Source organism: Melanerpes formicivorus, unplaced genomic scaffold (assembly GCF_026170545.1).
Source record: "Melanerpes formicivorus ecotype bairdi unplaced genomic scaffold, bMelFor1.0.p_v2 SCAF_2, whole genome shotgun sequence".
NCBI classification, from domain to species: domain Eukaryota; kingdom Metazoa; phylum Chordata; class Aves; order Piciformes; family Picidae; genus Melanerpes; species Melanerpes formicivorus.
In genome coordinates, this window is record NW_027142354.1 from 25,920,449 (window position 1) to 25,941,287 (window position 20,839).

At 40.0% G+C, this 20,839-nt stretch overlaps 1 protein-coding gene across 1 annotated transcript in view; it reads left to right on the top strand.

Moving 5' to 3' along the window:
- Positions 1–20,839, top strand: part of FAM120B (family with sequence similarity 120 member B) — a 53,089-nt gene that overhangs the window by 24,831 nt on the left and 7,419 nt on the right. Inside the window, exons 7-8 of the mRNA XM_068153751.1 lie at positions 15,594–15,800; positions 19,506–19,614. Of these exons, the coding sequence (XP_068009852.1) occupies positions 15,594–15,800; positions 19,506–19,614 (316 nt within the window). The remainder of the gene's footprint in view (positions 1–15,593; positions 15,801–19,505; positions 19,615–20,839) is intronic.

A 20,839-nucleotide genomic window follows, 5' to 3' on the forward strand; every position in this document is an offset into this window, starting at 1 on the left:
TTCCCAAATACCTACTTTGGAGTAATTTCATCTTTTCTTTCACTTGTAAAAGGAACAGTTTGGCTGTGTATGAAATATAAGAAAGTCAAGTGCTAAAGTGTATTTCTTCATTTTTTTTTTAAAGTTATTTCAGTTATTTTAAATATATTACTCATATGTAATGAGCACAGTCATTTTAACTCTTAAATTGTAAGCTTCACACAGGCTTTGCAATTTGACTGCAAGTGAACTCTCACAAAGTACGTATTAATAGTATCATAGTATCAGTCAGGGTTGGAAGGGACCACAAGGATCATCTAGTTCCAACCCCCCTGCCATGGGCAGGGACACCCCACACTAGATCAGGCTGGCCAGAGCCTCATCCAGTGTGGTCTTAAACACCTCCAGGGATGGGGCCTCGACCACCTCCCTGGACAACCTATTCCAGGGCTTCACCACTCTCATGGTGAAGAACCTCTTCCTCACATCCAGCCTGAATCTCCCCACCTCCAGCTTCATTCCATTCCCCCTAGGCCTATCACTGCCTGAGATCCTGAGAAGTCCTTCCCCAGCCTTCCTGTAGGCCCCCTTCAGATACTGGAAGGCCACAATTAGGTCACCTGGGAGCCTTCTCTTCTGCAGACTGAACAGCCCCAACTCCTTCAGTCTGTCCTCATAGGAGAGGTGCTCCAGCCCTCTGATCATCCTCGTGGCCCTTCTCTGGACACGTTCCAGCACGTCCATATCCCTCTTGTAATAGGGGCTCCAGAACTGGACTCAGTACTCCAGGTGGGGTCTCACCAGAGCTGAGTAGAGGGGCAGGATCACCTCCCTTGACCCGCTGGCCACACTTCTCTTGATGCAGCCCAGGATCTGATTGGCTTTCTGGGCTGCAAGTGCACATTGAGAGCTCATGTTGAGCTTCTCATCCACCAGCACCCCCAAGTCTCTATCCTCAGGGCTGCTTTCCAGCCAGTCACTGCCCAGCCTGTATTTGTGCCTGGGATTGCCTCGACCCAGATGCAGGACCCTGCACTTTGTCTTGTTGAACCTCATGAGGTTGGCTTGTGCCCACCTCTCCAGCCTGTCAAGGTCCCTCTGGATGGCCTCCCTTCCCTCCAGCGTGTCTGCTGCACCACACAGCTTGGTGTCAGGTTTTGGAATAATAATAATTGGAAAACAAACACTCAGCAGAATAGTTTACTGATTCAGACAGGCAGAAGTAACTTTAGCAAGAATTGTAGTTGCATGGACCCTTTGGATATTTTCCATTGTACAGTGTCATGGAAGCAGAATTAGCTTGGTAATAGTATTAGACCAATATTACACAAGACATTTTTCTCTGAATGTTTATGTGAATGATACTTGGCCACATACATTAAAAAAAACCCACTATGTTTTAAAGTTGTGAGTAGATATCTTGATTAGAGTCCCACAAATTTCAGAAGGAAGTTGCTAAATCTGTTCACTATTTTTAAACTCAGTCTTCTTTCGTCCATCCATGCAGACAGAAAAGCATAAATAATCACCAGATTCTGAACATTCCAAAGTTTCAGTCTTTTGACCTGTTTGGCAAGCCAAGCTACATTTGTCAGCACCATTAGATATGATGCTTTTCAGGCAGGCTCCAAACAGTCTTTATGAGCTATCTGTTTTTTTCAAAATGTAATTGTTGTTTAAAAAAATCCCTTCTCCTCCAGTATACCTCTCATGCTTGTGTGACTGTTTCCTGCTAAACACTTGCTTGAAGTCCAGTTGGATTGAGGAAGAATATTGTAACAATCTCAAAGATAAAACTCTTTTACATGCTGATGACTTGTTTCTGTGATGTATGTTAGTATTGATTGAAGGGGAATTTGAGTTAATTCCCAAAATGTTTTACTGAATTGGAGCTTTATATTCCCACAAAATTTGCATTTGTCAAAAGTGGTTTTTAAACTATAAGTGAGATTGTAACTGACAGGGGATGGAGCATGGTGGGGGATTTGAGGTAGTTTACTTATCTTGACATTGCTTCTCAAGCAGTTCTTTCGTCTGCAATCTTTAGGTTTTCTCCATGTTCTGAGATAATCTGAAGCAAGTGTCAGCAGTGTGAGATGTGGTTGAAAGCTGAGATTGTTCCAGTCCCAGTTCATTCTCAGCAATACTTCTCATTTCTTCAGGATAATTTAAAACTGTCCAAATAGAAACAGTTCAAGTCTTCCAGGTGCTAAATTAATTTTGGTTTAAAACGTTTCTAAAAGGTCACATAATTAATCAAGAGAAAGTTACATCAAGTGAGCCTGCTTATATTTAATTTTTATACTAAGACTGAATGTATTCAGACTTCCACACTTCACTATTCTCTTGGTAAATGTGTTTTGGCCTCCCAGGTTTGCTTGCCTAGTTCAGTACTGCAGAACCTATTTATTTTCTCCAATAACTTTGAAGTGGCAGATACGACTCTTCCATTCATCACTGCAAATAAAATTACATCTCAGGACCTGAACTTAGTAACTGTTTACATTATATTTTGAAGGTCCCATCACTAAGTCTGTTGCTGTTTTCATAATAATCTTTTGAAGTTCTGAGGAAATTCCAGAGTTTTCTTGGTCCTGTTTCATGGGCAACTGGCTCTACCAGCTACAGGCTGGGGTCAGAGTGGCTGGAGAGCGGCCAGGCAGAAAGGGACCTGGAGGTACTGGTTCATAGTAGGCTGAACATGAGCCAGCAGTGTGCCCAGGTGGCCAAGAAGGCCAGTGGCATCCTGGCCTGGATCAGGAACAGTGTGGCCAGCATGAACAGGGAAGTCATTCTGCCCCTGTACTCAGCACTGGTTAGGCCACACCTTGAGTACTGTGTCCAGTTCTGGGCCCCTCAGTTTAGGAAAGATGTTGACTTGCTGGAACACGTCCAGAGAAGGGCAACATAGCTGGTGAGGGGTCTGGAGCACAAGCCCTATGAGGAGAGGCTGAGGGAGCTGGGGTTGCTTAGCCTGGAGAAGAGGACACTCAGAGGAGACCTTGTTGCCATCTACAACTACCTGAAGGGAGGTTGTAGCCCAGGGTGGTGGGGGTTGGTCTCTTCTCCCGGGCACCCAGCACCAGAACAAGAGGACACAGTCTCAAGTTGTGCCAGGGGAGGTTTAGGCTGGATGTTAGGAAGAAGTTGTTCACAGAAGGAGTGATTGGCCATTGGAATGGGCTGCCCAGGGAGGTGGTGGAATCACCAGCACTGGAGGTGTTTAAGAAGAGACTGAATGAGGCACCTGTCTGGTCTGGTCTGGCCTATCCTATCCTATCCTATCCTACCTTTCTTTGTTCCTGTTGGTTCATAAACGTGTTAAAAATCTTTCATATGCTAATATATTCAACTTCCAGGCAATATTGCAGTTCTGTCTCACTCTCCTCCATTTTCTTCTTTACCAAACTGGGTATGTTTGTTAGTATGATTTGAGCCTGTTTCCCTGAATATTTTTTACATTTGACATAAGCTCAAGTATCAGAATTCACATAACTGTGAATGCTGTTATGTGTCACTGGCACAAGTACAAACCCCAGCATGATTAGATGAGTTTTTCTACCCTCTGAAAAAAAATGCATTCATTTAGTTTGACGCAGTTTGCCTACAGAAAATCTCCTGTAGTATTTTCACAGTATCACAGTATCACTTAGGTTAGAAAGGACCTCGAGGATCATCGAGTCCAACCTGACACCGCAGACCCCATGACTAGACCATGGCACCAAGTGCCACGTCCAATCTCCCCTTGAACGCCTCCAGGGTCGATGACTCAACCACCTCCCTGGGCAACCCATTCCAATGCCGAATGACTCGCTCAGTGAAGAACTTCCTCCTCACCTCGAGTCTGAACCTCCCCTGGCGCAGCTTGAGACTGTGTCCCCTTGTTCTGGTGCTGGTTGCCTGGGAGAAGAGGCCAACCCCCTCCTGGCTACAACCACCTTTCAGGTAGTTGTAGAGGGCAATAAGGTCACCCCTGAGCCTCCTCTTCTCCAGGCTAAACAATCCCAGCTCCCTCAGCCTCTCCTCATAGGGCTTGTGTTCAAGGCCTCTCACCAGCCTTGTTGCCCTTCTCTGGACACGCTCAAGTGTCTCAATGTCCTTCTTAAACTGAGGAGCCCAGAACTGGACACAGTACTCAAGGTGCGGCCTAACCAGAGCAGAGTACAGGGGCACTATGACCTCCCTGCTCCTGCTGGCCACACTATTCCTAATGCAGGCCAGAATGCTATTGGCCCTCCTGGCCACCTGGGCACACTGCTGGCTCATGTTTAGGTGGCTGTCGATCAGCACACCCAGGTCCCTCTCTGTCTGGGAGCTCTCCAGCCACTCCGACCCCAGCCTATAGCTCTGCATGGGATTGCCATAGCCAAAGTGCAGCACTCGGCACTTGGACTTGTTGAAAGCCATCCCATTGGACTCTGCCCATCTTTCCAGTCGGTCGAGGTCCCTCTGCAGAGCCTTTCTACCCTCTAATTGACTAACATCTGCCCCTAACTTTGTGTCATCTGCAAACTTGCTGATGACTGACTCTACCCCTTCATCCAGATCATCAACGAATATGTTGAAGAGGACAGGGCCCAGCACTGATCCCTGGGGGACACCACTGGTGACTGGCCTCCAGCTGGATGCGGCACCGTTCACGACCACTCTCTGGGCCCGGCCCTCCAGCCAGTTCCTAACCCAGCACAGAGTGTAGTGGTCCAATCCACAGGCTGACAGCTTAGTCAGCAGTTTGCTGTGGGGGACGGTGTCAAAGGCCTTGCTGAAGTCTAGGTAGACCACATCCACAGGCCTCCCCACATCCACCAGGCGGGTCACCTGATCATAGAAAGAGATCAGGTTGGAGAGGCAGGATCTGCCCTTCCTGAATCCATGTTGGCTGGACCTGAGCCCTTGGCCATCCTTCAGGTGCGCAGTTATTGCCACCAGGATAATCTGCTCCATCACTTTCCCTGGCACTGAGGTCAGGCTGACTGGCCTGTAGTTTCCAGGTTCCTCCATCCGACCCTTCTTGTGGATGGGGACCACGTTGGCCAGTTTCCAGTCATCTGGGACCTCACCAGTGAGCCAGGACTGGAGGAAAATGATGGAGAGTGGCCTAGCTAGCACATCCGCCAGCTCTCTCAGCACCCTAGGATGGATCCCATCTGGTCCCATGGACTTGTGGATATCCAAGTGGCTCAGCAGGTCCCGAACTAACTCCTCATGGATTTCCAGGGTATTACTCTGCTCCCCAACCCCAACGCCCAGCTCCGGAGACCACTCGTCCTGAACTCCTGCCTTGCTGTTAAACATTGAGGCAAAGAAGGTGTTCAGGACCTCAGCTTTATCCTCATCCTCAGTAACTGTGTTGAGCAAGGGCCTTAAATTAGAACATTTATATTCCTTTTCATGGAATATCCCTTTCCTGTGTGACCTGTCTTAGATTCTGTGGTCCTTCTCTGGCTGGGGGTTTGGACTTGATAATCTTTGAAGGTCCCTTCCAACCCCTAATATCCTATGATCCTATGAAGATAATATTGTGTATTTCTCCATAATTATGAGTTGGCTCTGCTTATCTGTGAGTTTTTCACTTTACTGCCATGGTACATTAGCAGGGTTTCAACAAAAAGGAAACAGAAGCAATGTTTCAGTTATAAATTGCTTTTAGGCAATAAAGAATTTTTCCTTTTGTTTAAGGTAAAAGACACTGTGGAATTTGAGATAACAAAATTACTGTTAATTTTTAATCCATGCTCAATAAAACTGCAGAAAGTGAAATGTAGTTATTGGTAGTGAGGGTAATAAACCTCTCCCAAAATATTAAGCAAACTGACAGCTTGGAAAAAGAGATAACTTACTATAGACAAGGAAAAAAATAATTTCTGGTATCAACTGCCATTTTCTTGCCAAGCTTATATTGATCAAAGTGTACATTTACTAATGTGATAAATACTTTTCACTACCTTGCACATTGTATTTTGAAAGGAACTACCAGTATGTGAGGGTTGGAAGTGGTGTTTACATGGTGTAGGTGGGGTTGCTCGCCATTGCCTTTCAGGGCTGACCTGTGTTCCCACAGGGCAGGTGACATGCAGAGGCTGGAGCTAGGGAGGAAAGGGAGCATGCCATCAGGAAGCAGTGGCACCTGCCTGTCATCTGCTCAGGGCTGCCTTCCTCTGCCTGCGTGCCTCTGCCATGCTTGAGAGAGAGTGCAAGCTGCAAATCTGTCTGGGCTTTCTTTGGAGAAGTAGATAGCTATGTGTAACTTAGGAGAAGAAAATGTTTTCTTAACCTAATAAGTCATCTATATGTGGATGGAGAAGCAAGATAAAGCAAGCCTTTAGGCATATGGCTACATTGTAGGATGTACTGCAAATGTGAAAATTACTGTAATAGAAATGTTCACCTTGAAGATACTGGAAACAGCCAGGCTAACCAAGAACCGTTCTGTTTCCTTCAACTGTATCCTTGATTGACATTGTCACTGCCCAGAGGTTAAAAGTTAAGGCAGTGTCCACTTCCTATCTTATGTTCTTCCTATGATTTTGGTAAAATGGTTTAGTTCTTTCTCATATTTTAGTTATTACTCATAAGAACTCAGTTCTTTAGCCAAATGTGAGGGGTTTTTTATATATTCCTAAAGTTACTGTTAATGTCATGCATATATTCTCCTCTCCTTCACCTTTATTTTGGGATTGTTTCATTTGGCATTCACTGAAATGTTGTTAAAAGAGCTTGTTATAAAGAAATGGAGCTGTGTTAAGAGAAGAGTGCTACCTGTACATACAACATATGACGTAGAATAGAATAGAATCGAATCATATAATCAATAAGGTTGGAAAAGACCTCAAAGATCAAGTCCAACCTGTCACCCAAGACCTCATGACTACTAAACCATGGCACCAAGTGCCACGTCAAATCCCCTCTTGAACACCTCCAGGGACAGTGACTCCACCTCCTCCCTGGGCAGCCCATTCCAATGCCTAACAGCTCTCTCTGTGAAGAACTTTCTCCTCACCTCGAGTCTATACTTCCCCTGGCACAGCTTGAGACTGTGTTCTCTTGTTCTGGTGCTGGTTGCCTGGGAGAAGAGACCAACCCCCTTCTGACTACAACCACCCTTCAGGTAGCTGTAGACATCAATAAGGTCTCCCCTGAGCCTCCTCTTCTCCAGGCTAAGCAACCCCATCTCCCTCAGCCTCTCTTCATAGGGCTTGTGCTCCAGACTCCTCACATTTATTTTGAGATTGTTTCATTTGACATTCACTGAGATGTTGTTAAAAGAGCTTGTTATAAAGAAATGGAGCTGTGTTAAGAGAAGAGTGCTACATGTACATATATAACATTATATCTTAGAACTTCAAGACATTGTCCCTTGTAAAGACAAACCTGTCTCAATGTTATGAATGAGGAAACAAAACACAGGGACAATAAATACCAGGTGTATAAAGGTGGTTGGGTGTTACCTCCAAACAAAATCAGTGTGAAGATTTAGTTTATCGTTTAGGAATCTAATCAGTGTGTCTGGTGTCACACCAGCACTAGTAGGAAGCATATGCACATTAACTAAAAAGATATGTTGCATTCATCTAGGCTGCTATATATTCTCCTGATAGATTTAATATCAGAGACGTTCAGTTCCTTACCATATCCAAAATTGTGCATTTGTTTTAGCAAAGGCAGTTAATACATACCTATTGTTTCCTACTTAGCTGTAGTTTTCTAGTTACTTTTTGTGAATACATAAAATACATACATACAAAAATACATATTGGCAGAAAATATTTCTATGCTAGGATCAAAGTTCCATTAAGTTCCAATGAAAGCTTTACTGTTGAATTTAATAAAAGCAGAACTATGCCAATACACTTTTGAAAAATAATCCCTCAGTCTGCTCAGTGTTGTTTTCTTTTTAGCAAAATTACACAATTATATGTTGTATTTGTACACTCAGGCTTTAGTGCAACAGAGGCATACTTCAACCTAGCAGCAATGGCAAGTAATATTTTTCAATCATAGGAGGCTCAAAGTGTAGTGTAATAGTTCTGCTGGAAGTTTATTTTGGGACCATACCTTGTGCCACACCCCACCCCCCACCCACCCCCCCAAAGAAAAAAGGAAAAAAAAAAAGAAAGAAAAAAAAAAAGAAAAAAGTACTTTTTGTTTTAAAATGTCTATGGATCAGTTCCTGAGGCTTGGAATGTTAGTGAATGCTTATTTCATCAGCAAAGTACCTGCAGAGTCCAATGCTCGCTGAAGCGCTGAGATCCCAAAGTTTAGCATATTACAGAGCATGCATTTTCTTTTAAACAGCATTCTTCTTCCTGCTAAGTACACCTTTAAAAATGGCCAAGTTACTCTGACATAAGCTTCCTCCAAACTTACATTCAATTTGCTATGACACAGTGCTGGCACAAGAAGATACAGAATATTACATGTAAATAATGTTATTTCCTTTAAAACCTTCACTTATCAAGTCTTGAAGAGCTCAGAAGACTGTCTTTATTCAACAGCTATATGCACCAAACAAAGGTTCTCTAATTTCACTCTATATGTTCATGTAAACTACATCATAGGGTTCATGTTTTTGTGCTAGAACATAGCAACTTTCAAGCTGTTTATGGTAGTTTTCCACTACGGAGGAATTAGGTGTTCTGGAAGTGGATACTCTGTTGCAACTTAATTGCAAATAAGTTCCTGGTATCTTGAATATACCTGATCACAAGTTGCAGGTTGGCAGTTCCTTTCATAGGTCATCTGAGATATTGATGTGTTAATTCCTAGTTTGATTTGTCTTGGCTTTCAGGATTGTCATGAAATAGAAGCAGATAAGTTCCTTTCTTCATCAACATGTGGCCTATACACCTGGAAAATTCCTTAGCTGTAGCTGTTTACCTTGAACCATGTAACTTCAAAAAGTGAACTGTACTATCAGCAGTCTTACTGTGCAGCTGCTTTGCAATACAAACAAACCCTTGGATTAAAGAACAACAATGAAATCTATGCTAACCACCTTGTTTCAATGACAATTTTATTTGGAGGACGTATATACTAGACATGACATTACTAACAGTCATCAGCAGTATATGTTTCTGCAAGCTGCAGAGCTTCAGACATACTAAATTTTGCCTAATCTAATTGTGCTGAAGTTCACTGGTATTTTTGTTGGTTCAGTGGGAAATAAGTCATGCCATTAAAAAGTATGTATTAAAACAGGTTAAGAGAGACAGTGGCCTTACATTAGGATAATTAAATAGATCTTGAACATCTACTCTGCTGAGAAAAAACATAACAAAACAAATAACAAAGTAGTTTTTAAGCTTGTCTTACTGAGTTTTGGACAGTTTTAGCAGTGACCTCCCACCTATCAAAATTTCTTTGTAGTCTGTGGTGTCAATCCACAGCGACTGTCCCACAGTATGCTGTGAAAAATGTCCACGAGATAGGCCAACAGACAGCAGCACACTGGGCAGATGCATGCCTGACAAGCTACCACTTGCCAGAATAGTCTGCAACTGTGAAAGGACACACTGTATTAGCATAGGTAGCTAAGGTGGCAGAATTTTTACTCCTCAAACATTATTCCGTGGACCAGTCCTCTGATTAAACAAAAGGAAAGGGCTGTAGTAATGTGTGGATAAGGACTTCATATCAGGTCCGGTCAAGATGCAGGTAGTGGCAAATGAAACCCCTCATTTTAAAGATGTTGGTAAAGGAATTTAGGCAGTGTAGAGCAGAATACAGAAATACCTAGTCAGTGTCCAAGGAGCGGCAGAAGTTTGATTTTCAAAGGCTTACAAACAACAGAAAGTTATTGGAACTCAGAGAGAGGAATGACCTTTTGTATGTTTTAATTCTTTTTTCTCTGTGTCCTCTACTAACTTTTGAACGTGTTGGTTAATTTCAACTGCATTTGACAAAGATAAAGAAGTCTCTGAGAGAAAAAAATTACTGCCAGTTGTTTTAAATAGACAGCTGGGGAGAAAGGGAAGGCATTCTAAACTGCCCAACAGGAGGAAGTTTTAATGTGAGATCACATTATTAGGACATCCATGTGAGAGGGAGACATTGCTACAGGCATGGGAAAAACCCAAACCATTTCAGATGCCAGTGACAGAGCATGTACAAGAGCCCATCAGTTCCTGGTGCAGAAATACCAGCAGTCTGACAGCAGTTTGTCCTTCATCAGGCATAGTTACAAGGTATATAGAGCTACCACTTAAAAAAAAAACACATATATATATATAAAAAAAAAGAGACAGGACAAAAATGTGATCATAAGAGATTTCAGAGTCCCAAACAAATAAAATATGTTTTGCTACAAACTAAATCCAGTATTATCTGCATGAGGAAAAGGTGAGGAGGTTCAAAGATAAATCTGTGGTCAAAACATGAGCATGTGTTTAAGAGAGTAAAACTTAAAATCCCAGTGAATCCATTTACTTCTATAGAAAGGATGTGGCTGCTGGCTGGGCTACAGTCAGATGGTTAGCCTGATGACTGTAACTCCAAATACATGTACTGTTCTGTAAATGTCACATATATTATGCATTATTACTAGCTCAGTAATCATTCAGATCAGTCTAGCAGTTGTGGCTAAAATAAGAAAAGTAATGCTATTTTGATTATTTAATTATGTTGCCAGTGGTAGTGTTCTGTGAATTACATAACTCTGCAAATAAGCAGAAGAGGCTAGATTTTTTTAGACTGATGTTATTCATCAAGACAGAAATGTCATTTATGCTGAGTTTTGTTGTAGATATGATTAAAAGCTCTGAAAAGTTCTGATTTTTTTTTTTTTAATTAACTAATGAGAACTAGTGTTTTTTGGAACTGAGGGAGATTTTTATCTAGTTGCTTTTGTGTTGTTGTTTTGTAGGGAGCTTAAAGGTAAGAGCTAGTTTGAAGGGTTTTTTTTTAGGCTGACTTCATTGGAGTTTTTGGCTTAATGTAAATAACAGTGTTGTTTCACAGAGCCATATCATTTTACATCAAACTCCTGATAAAAGTCAGTAAATAAACTTTTCTCAACATTTAAACACTAAACAATTGGATTGTTTACTGCTAAATATTTACTGTGAATTCTTAAGAAGTGTTTAAAAACAGGTTTTTCTAGTTTCTGTTGCAGCAGATGCCCTAATAGGATCTCTTTTCAATCCTCATTTTTCTTTGCACAAACATTGTTTAAGCAGGAAGAGCTTAATTTAAGCCATACTCTTATCAGAATAAACCTTAGATGTGTTTTCAAAATACTGGTGCTCCTCTCTCCCCTGAGTTTCACAGGTCACGAAAGCAGGTGATGCACCCAGCAGCCTATTGCTTAAACCTGACATGATGCCAAGTAAACATACTGTTTCACCAGCCCATCTCTGGAGGATAACACTCCTTAAATTTACTTCTGTTGCACTGCTTCAGATTATATTTGCTCAAGAACAGGGCATATAGTTCCAGTTCACAGGAGTTTTAGCATCTTCTGTCAGTTTACCCTGGGAATATTAATGGCTGAAGACCGGAAGATCTGGAATTCAAGAAATGACTCGGTGCCTTGGTTGAAATAATGTTAGTGATACTTTCCATTACAGAAAATTTAATTTCAGTGAAGTTGTCATCAACTGACAGTTCATCTCTATATATTTGGAACATAACATGCTTTACCTTTCCCAGGCAAAGCGAAGCCTTACTGTTTTAATGACAGTTCCTGGGATAGAATTTACCTGCTGCTGGGTTTGAGCATAAATTTCATATAGTTAAATGCTTGATCATTTAAGTTGTAGGTAGGCTTGAGGGAGGGGTGGTTAAATATTTGATTATTTAAGAATAGGTGGTCTTGAGGGACTGACTGAGTTCAGATGGATCTGAAAATAACTGGTTACACTAGTAAGGTACTCAGATATTGATCTGCAGTTTCTAATGCAAAGAGATCAAGCCATTCCCCAGGACTAGCAGAGGGTAATAAGAATCTGAGGACAATGTGAGTGCTCCAGAGGATGCCACTGAAACCAGTGATGACAGCAGTCCAGAAGAAGATTGTGGTACTTTGAAGCTGCTGCACCAGCAGCCAATAATTTGGAACTGTTTGAGAAGTAGTTTGCTGAAAGCATCATCATCATCATCATCATTGTTTGTTGCTTGGATAAAATTTAGTTGATTTTTAGTTGCTGTTTTTCAACTGCTTTATTTTAACTAGAAAGTATTAAATCCTGTAATCATATAATCCTGTAAAATGGTAGCCTGTCTTTGAGTATTGTGTTTTGTTTTTTGTAACAGAAACAGTTATGTTCTTTTGAGGATGGGTGGCATGGGGAAGCAGGGAGAAGAGGAGGAGTACCTTATGTAATTTTAATGTTATTTATTTATAAATTTATATTTCAAAATGTTAGCCATAGTCAGATCTTCTGTGTTCAGCTCAGCTATAGGAAGGAGGAAACAGATTAGAGAAGAAATAAAATGCATGAGAAAACTTCAACTAAAGTAATAGTCATTAATACAATTGGGGTTTCAAATGAAAAAATGTCCCCAGAATGTTGTTTAAACACAGATGACATGTAAAGTAGCACAAGCAAAGAATTGTAAAATGATCTTTACCTTTCCCCTTAGTTTATAGAACTTAAGATAGTGAGGTGGTGTTGCCATTTGGTATGGTTCTGGTCTTCATTTGTGTCTGCAGACATCTGGCATGCTCAAATACTTGCCCTTACATTTCAAGTACCATAGAACCTATTCATCCTTTTAATAGAATTGGAACCCTCTAAATTCCATAGAGTAAAGTGGTAAAGGAGTCATGAAGTGTTGTGCAGCTTTCAAAGTGCATAGGATAAAGCTTACACCTCTGTCAAAAAATCAGTTTTGAATCCACAAAGAAGATTCAGAGGACTATTTGTATTTCCCTAAAATATAAAGGTGTTTTTGCCTTTTATTATTATTGTTATTTAATTAAATGCTGTTTGAGCTGGAAATTTGCATTTCATATACAACATCCATGCATTTTTCTTCCTATAAGTGAAAACTCTTCAGCAGGATGTACAGTATCTGGGTCTACATTTGCAAAATGCTATAAGCAAACACTTTCCTTGTTGCAAAACCTCTTTCTGTGGCCAGTGAGTATGCACGGGAGCCCTGAGGTCAGTGTGAACTTGTGGCCTACAGGCTAAAGCCCTGTGTTTATAGAGCAAAGAAAGGCATAAGATAAGTCAATGATGATGGCTCTTCTAGCACAGACATTTCTCAAATTGCAAGAAATAAAACATTGTATATTAGTGATGTGAGTATTGTAGCCTTTCTCTCATTCTTCGCAAGCAGGCTTACCCAGTTCAGCTCAGGCTTTCTAAGCATATCAGTAATCTCTGCTGCAACAATACTAGAGGACTGTGAACTTTGAGTTCTTTTCTCGGTTGTCAGTTAATCTGGCAAAGAGGAAAGGTAATCTCTTTTCCCAAATGCTGAGAGAGTGGGGAGCTGCTGTTGGTAGGAGCAGCAGCAGGGGCACAGCGCAGGCAGCTGGTGCGAGAGGAGCTGTTCTCACGCACTCCCTGTCTCTCTCACACAAATGTCATCAGTCGGTGGTAGGAGTAGCAGCAGTGGGATCACAGGGGTATATCTCATATGATTCACTGGGGTCCTGAGTTTATAAAAATAGTTAAAAGGACACAATTTCTAATAAGAAGTAATCTCTAGGGTGCAATGCCCTGGAAGGCAAGCCTTCTTTTCTTTTGGAATTTTCCACTTCTCATCGTGACGTCTTTGCATTGAGACACCAAGCAGTTGTGAGCATTCCCATGGCAAAGCAAGTCTGTGGTTTGCCATGTGCACAGGCTCGTTGTTATACATTCCCTGTGCTTTCATTTTCTTTGTTTTTCATTGCTAAACATGGAAAACAACAACTACCCTATACTGAATGTATTTCCTGCCTTATTAAAATAAAGAAATCACTGTTGATAGTTCTTGCCATGCTCTTACCAATATTGATTTTTGTTAAAAAGGCTTACCTGATATCCACACACCCCACCCCTGATACTTTAGTGCTTTAGGAAAGTTTTGGATTGGTATCCCTAGATAGTGAAGTCTTCTACCTACTATAAAGGCTGTCACTGGTAACATTATTTTATCTGTTTAAGCAGCATGTCTTTAGTGTAGTTGAAAAAAGCAGAGCCAGGGTTGTATTGGTGGCTCAGACTTCATACTCAGGCAGAAGTAGCAATTGGCATTGATGGTAGTACTACACTGTACCCAGCTTGATATATCACTCAAAGTCCTCATCTGTATTTTGCTATTTTGTGCATCACCTTATATATATTTGTATAAGGTATATGCGTACAGTTTTCAGAATTAAGTAACAATAGAAAATGTTTATTATAAGATTTATAGCTCAGATTGTATCCACCATCCAGACACAATATTAGTCATCTGTTTTAACAGCTGTTTTGTGTCCTTGGTACTAGCGGGATTGAAAACATTTTTGTGACCAAAATGACTGAAAAGTATGAATTAATAGCCATATAATACATAGCTATTAAATCAGAATATGAGAGATTGCTTGCTGCAGATAACAGCACTTATGCTTTTCAGCACTTTAAATACTTTTTTTCATTATTCCTCATGACAGTTTGTTTTCAGCAATTGCATTTTTTGACATTGTCAGTTTTTACTGATAGTGACAGAAGATACTCAGTTGTGTGACAGGGAATTTCAGTCTAGTTTGAAACCATTATCATATATAATAGATTATTGGTGCTATAAATCATACTGGTATACATTTGGCCAAGTTATTTCTGTTCTGTTTTGGATGGTATTCCATTTCTGATATACTGTAAGGAAAACTGTACTGTAAAGGTACAAGAGCTGCCACAGATTGCAATATTGATGACCACATTTATGAATCCTTCCTGGTTCATACAGACTGTGGAAAAGACGTTCCCCGCTGAGGAGCTTTGTACTGTTTACACAGTGCTTAAAATTACAGTTTTCCCTGTATTGAACTCAAAGCTTTTACAGCTTGCTCTGTTCTGCCACAGCAGGATGTTAAATTCATCCCTCAAGTTTATTTTGTCCGTGAGTTTTAATTGTCATACTGAGTTTCTTATTTTCCGTTCTCTGGGTATTGTCATACTATTCCAGTATTTCTTTAGGAGACATTCGTGTTGAAGTGAAATAAACTGACTTTCAGACCCCAGCCAGAGGAAATTTTAGAGTGCTTAAAATGAAAGCCTGGGCACAATAAATGTTGGTTTGTCATATCTTATAATTTAAATTATCTCTTAAGTGCTGCAGCATTTCCCAGTTGATCCAACTGTGGAAGGTCAATGGATCACTGTATACATCATTTTATACTCCCAGTTCATATTTTGCATTCCATTAAGAGACTTCTTTGTGGGAAACTGCTAATGCTTGAGAAATGCTATGGAGAATACCCATCTATTTTGTGTCTCTGTTTTCATTTTTAATCTTTCTTAAAAGCTCAAACGAGATGCAGTATTTGTTAAAACAAACTTCTGTTACTTCACTGAATAAAACTACAGAATCCTTTGATGAATTCTGCTGTGCTATAGAGGACCATCATTGTCACAGCTCTGGGACTGTTTATCGTTTGCTCTGCTGTTCATGTGAGGCCTACTGTTTTTGGTTTGTGTTAACAGCTTGCGCAAGTGGACTCCAGAGCGGTGCATCTTGGTGCTGTCTTTGTTCGTGGGCTTACAACTTTGCTCATGGCCAATAGTGCCTGTGGCTTTCCATTCAGAATGGATGATTTGATGCCTTGGGAAGCATTTGATGGAAAACTTTTTCAAGTGAAGTATCAGCAGTCACATCAAGGCTGCTCTTTGGAGGAGCTTTTGGAAAACAATGTGAGTAATTGTATCCTCTTAGACAGTCCTGTACTCTTTCAAAAATGTACCTGTCCATGGTTGTTCTTTAAATATTCATATTTATACTGGTCCCCTTTCTTTGTGTTTTTCCTTTTTTCCTTATTCCTTTTTCATCCTTTCTGGCAAAAAGCTAAGAATCTCAACAAGTACCTTCCTGTTGTCAGTTCTCCTTTTCAGCAACTGGGGCTGCTCTGTTACCAGAACACCAGTATGAGTTAATGTATATCTGCTTAGGCAAATATAGGAGGATATCAGCAGATGCTTGCTAGGAATGGGCCATATCTGATGCTTTCAGATAGCATCCTGTCCAGGCTCAGAGGTGGATTCCACTGGACTGAGTGCAAGGCTGTATTAATGCACTAGCGAAGCTGCAAACCAGACCTGGCTGCTGCCTTTGCACCGCAGAATACATGGACACATGCCTGGATCGACCTGTACTCAACTGAGTAGATAGCTCTTACAACCATTAATTACTGTGGTTACTTTCAACATGGAACAGAAAGTCCTGTATAATTTTTGAAAATGTTACCTTTGAAATGCATTAACCTGCTGCTACATACATCACTTGAGGTTAAAATAAACAAAAGTGATTATATAGAAATAAAAAAATGGTTTTGAATGGGCTTAATCTCATGCATTCAATACCAGTGTTTGTGTAATGAATTCTCTTTCTTAAATTTTTTGTCCAGTTACATACCATGCTGATCTGGAATGATGCGTGGAATGTGTCTGGGTGGGTGGAATGTATGTATTGTCAACATGGAGGAGGAGAATAATCAATCATGAGATTAGGACTATAGCTTCTGTCCAAATCCTGTGGTTCCCATTAACTGGTCCACTGACTTCAGTAGATTTTTGGATTGGGTCAGTGTTTCATCCAGATTTTCATGTAGGACTCTTTCAGAATGATGGGGAGGGGTCTAAAGAATAAATGGGAAAATGTAAAACTCTACAGATCTGTGTGAAATCGATACTCCTTTTCTATTTGTGTAGAATATACCTTAGTGAATAACTTCTACAGTATATATCTAAAGCAGTACAAAATTTATATTGGCTGAGAGGTGTTTTTAAATGTGTTAGGTATTATGTTTTAGCTAATATTTGACAATCTTGGTGTGGTCATGTTAAAGTTTTCTTTTAACCTGTCTTAGAAGGAAGATTCTTAGATCCCTAGAACAGAGTTGGTAATTTGTTTGTTCGACGGAAATGACTTGGTTACAATTTTAAAACGCCTAGCACTCTAGTGTAAATAAACTGCTAGATAAACTGCTCTGTTATGGGGAAAAATAACAGACCTATGAACATAAAGAGTAGTTTAAATATACCCTTTTTTTTTTGTGTGGTATGATTTTATGGTACATATAAGGTAGAGCTAGCTCTCAGACTAATGAAATAGCTTTCCATCTTATCAGTTTGAGGCAAAAATCTGTTTTGGGGAGAATTGCCAAGAGATGCCAGTCTGGCTTTGGACACTGGCAAGGCAACAAGCATGTGATCGGCCAATGTGATTGGCTTTTCCTATTATTACAAGTTCAACTTTAATTAGTAAAACTGCTACTTAGTTCCTGGCAGAGCTTAATGTGCCACAAAGAGACAAGGTCTTTCAGCCCTTGTTTCTTAACAATCTACCTTTGAGCACCATAAATCTAATCTGATGATAGCAACAGCATTCAGAAAAAAAGTTATTCTACTTGAGGTATTTTGTTACAGAAAAGGTAAGTAATAAGAAAAAGTTGCTCCTTTTGATATTTGGTGCTTGTGTCCTAACTCCTAAGATCCCTTCTTTATGATCTGGACAGTTGCATTACTTCAGGGAGTTCAGGAGATCTCAAAGTCAGTGCTGTTTTGATTATGATGCACTTTAAAATATAGTTAATCACTTTATGAAAATTGCAGCAGAAATAGAGTCTTGGTTAAATATTACATATATAGTGGAAATCTGGAACATTTTGGAGTTTACATCCCACCTATTCCTGTACCCAAAGACAAAAAATATATAAATTAAATACAGCTAATGTGTTTGTGCAAGTTTCTGTGTGGCTTAGCTCTTTGTGCCCTAGCAGCTGTTAAGGATGAAAAATGGGAACCTTTTGATAAGAATAACAAAATAGCGCCAGCTTGCTTTAAAAAAATAATAATAGTATCATAGTATCATTCAGGGTTGGAAGGGACCACAAGGATCATCTAGTTCCAACCCCCCTGCCATGGGCAGGGACACCCCACACTAGATCAGGCTGGACAGAGCCTCATCCAGCCTGCTCTTAAACACCCCCAGGGACGGGGCCCTGACCACCTCCCTGGACAACACATTCCAGGGTTTCACCACTCTCATGGTGAAGAACCTCCTCCTCACATCCATCCTGAATCTCCCCACCTCCAGCTTCATTCCATTCCTCCTAGTCCTATCACTACCTGAGATCCTGAGAAGTCCTTCCCCAGCCTTCCTGTTTTTTCATTTGTTCATACTGTGTTAGTTCTCAGGTTTTGTAACAGTGATAATATTAGTTTGTTTATCTGCACAGAAAGTTTGATATAATAGTCTCATAAAGCAGTGAGGCAGTGGTATTATCACTTTATTAGCCTTTTTATTATGCTTAACACTAACAAGTGTGTTAATGATCATTTTTTTTTAATTAAAATCAAATTATCTAGTGGGATCAGCATGGTAGTATGGTTTATCCTTCTCTGAAAATGCCTTTCACCCAGCCTTCATAAACATATTCGGAATTTATTCTCCCTAGAGCACACTGAAGAGTTTTTCTCATTAGCAGGTGTTCGTCACAGACTGTGTTCAGTTTGTGTGAAAAATAATAAAATCAGTGTGGTTTGCTTAAGGATCTGGAAAGTGGTTCATTAAAAAATGGATTCAGGGATTCAGACTCTACCTCTAATTTAACTGCTTCTTTCTCCCCCTCCACCTTGGTGTTTACAGAAAGGAATTGTCAGCCTGTAAAAATCAGTTTTGTGAAAATTGCAAATGATGCTGTTGCTTTAAAATCTGTCTGAATTCTTTTCACTCTGTACTGCTGACCACATGCCCAGTACAAATGGGTGAAACAGAAAAAGATTTTAAGATCTGACACTTCTTCAAAGCTTACTGAAATCCGTGAAAGTTAAGGATATATCACCTCTCTCAGAATTGCATCTTTAGATAGCTCTAGCTTGTCCTTTTGACAGCAGAAGTTTTAATTACCCAAGGTAAATACTTTTTTAATTTCCTCATTTCTCTTTAGACTTGATTATATTTTATCAGCCAGAAATTTTGCTTTAACACTATTCACTTAAGTTTTGTTCCTAATATATGAGATTAAGATACTTTGATTTTTCACTGGTGTGCTTTCCATGAGTTCATCAGTCCTCATCTGTAGGCTTTAACCATTGCTGCCTGAGGTATTGCTGATAGAAGTCTAGTTAAGTGAATCTACAGATGGAAGATAACAGAATGGGAAAGAAAGTGATTTGTAGATGTGCACAGAGAAACAAAACAAAATACCGAGGAACTGGAAAACATTCCTTCTGTACCCTTACTCAGCCTTCCAAAGATCCACTTTTAATATGAAATGTTTGAACTTAATTTCCTGAATACGTGTGTAAGTGTAAGTCTTTTAGTTGTGTTATATGTGTTTGATCATCTGAAGAGAGAAAAGCAAAACAGTCATTGATTTTTAAACCTGTTGTCTCCAGGAGTCTTTGTACACACCCTTCCAGAATCTGAAGACTTTGATTTGCAATGCTTGCATGGCTAAGAAAAGAACAATACAGAGCAGACCAAGAGGGAATGGATTTATCACAGGTTGGCATTGTGTTAATTTTTCTCAATAAAGTCTATATATTGATGAGCTCAATTATCCTTCAGCAACAGCTGTTTATATAGGGTGCCCATCAAGATAAGTAAATTGTAAGGTCTTTTTCCAAGAAAACAAGGAGAGGTCTTAGAAAATATATCTGGGTTTTAGGAATTCATGTGAATTTGATTATGCAAGTCTGGATAATGTCTCCATCAAGCTGCATGGTAAGATATATGCAGTAAAAATACCATTGATTGACAAAAACATTGCTGCTATTTACTCAGTGACTAAAATTGTTCTTATAGAAGGAATTAGATGACTCAGAGGGGCTATTTTAATGTTGATAGCTGGTAGGTCTGGGTGAGGCATTGAAGAGAGAATACTCCTGATTGGATTGACTGATAGAGTTCAAATACAAGAAGGCTTTTGGGCGACCCGCAGCGTGGTAGGGATTTTTGCCTAAGTCCATGTGCTTTTTTCCTCCAACTTTATGGCTTGGTTTGCGAAAGACTTTTGTTTTCCCACCAGATATACTTCACTTTCAGGGTAAAAAACAAACAACATCTAAAAGGTTTTCAGTATCACTCACAGATCAGCCTGAATGTTGCAGCTATAGAGGCTTTAAAATAATTCATGCTGAATCTTAGCATTTATACTGATATTAAGGTTTTTACCTGCTTAATATCTGATCAGTTATTAATGTCAGTGAGGATAAAAATTACTGCTTCAAAATTTCTTGAGAAAATGACAACAGACAGAATGAATTCCTGCTAGTTCAGTACTTTGCATTACGTGATAGCAATACTTCTAGATGTGATACTACACCATACTGGTGCTGGACATGCCAAACTAAGGGTATCTGTTGGTGATTTGTGATACCAGACCTTGTTAGCATCTGCTATTCCTTGAGAGCTGTATTTAACCATTTTAATTATAATTTGTAATTCCAATTTGGCCAGGTTTTCTGTTTTGTTTTAATGACTGCAGTCTCCAAATCTGTGTCATAAAATTTTGATCTGGTTTCTAAATGCACTTGTTAACAGCTTGTAATCATAATGTGCATAGATGGAAATGAAGACAAGAACCATGCTTATTAGACTTAGTATAGTTTGGGAAAATCATAATTCTACATAAGTATTTTGGCATAAAACTAGGGAATGTTGTTTCCCAAAAAAGAACACGATGTCTCTCTTTGTCTTTATTTCATTTTATGTATAGTCAGAGTTGCTT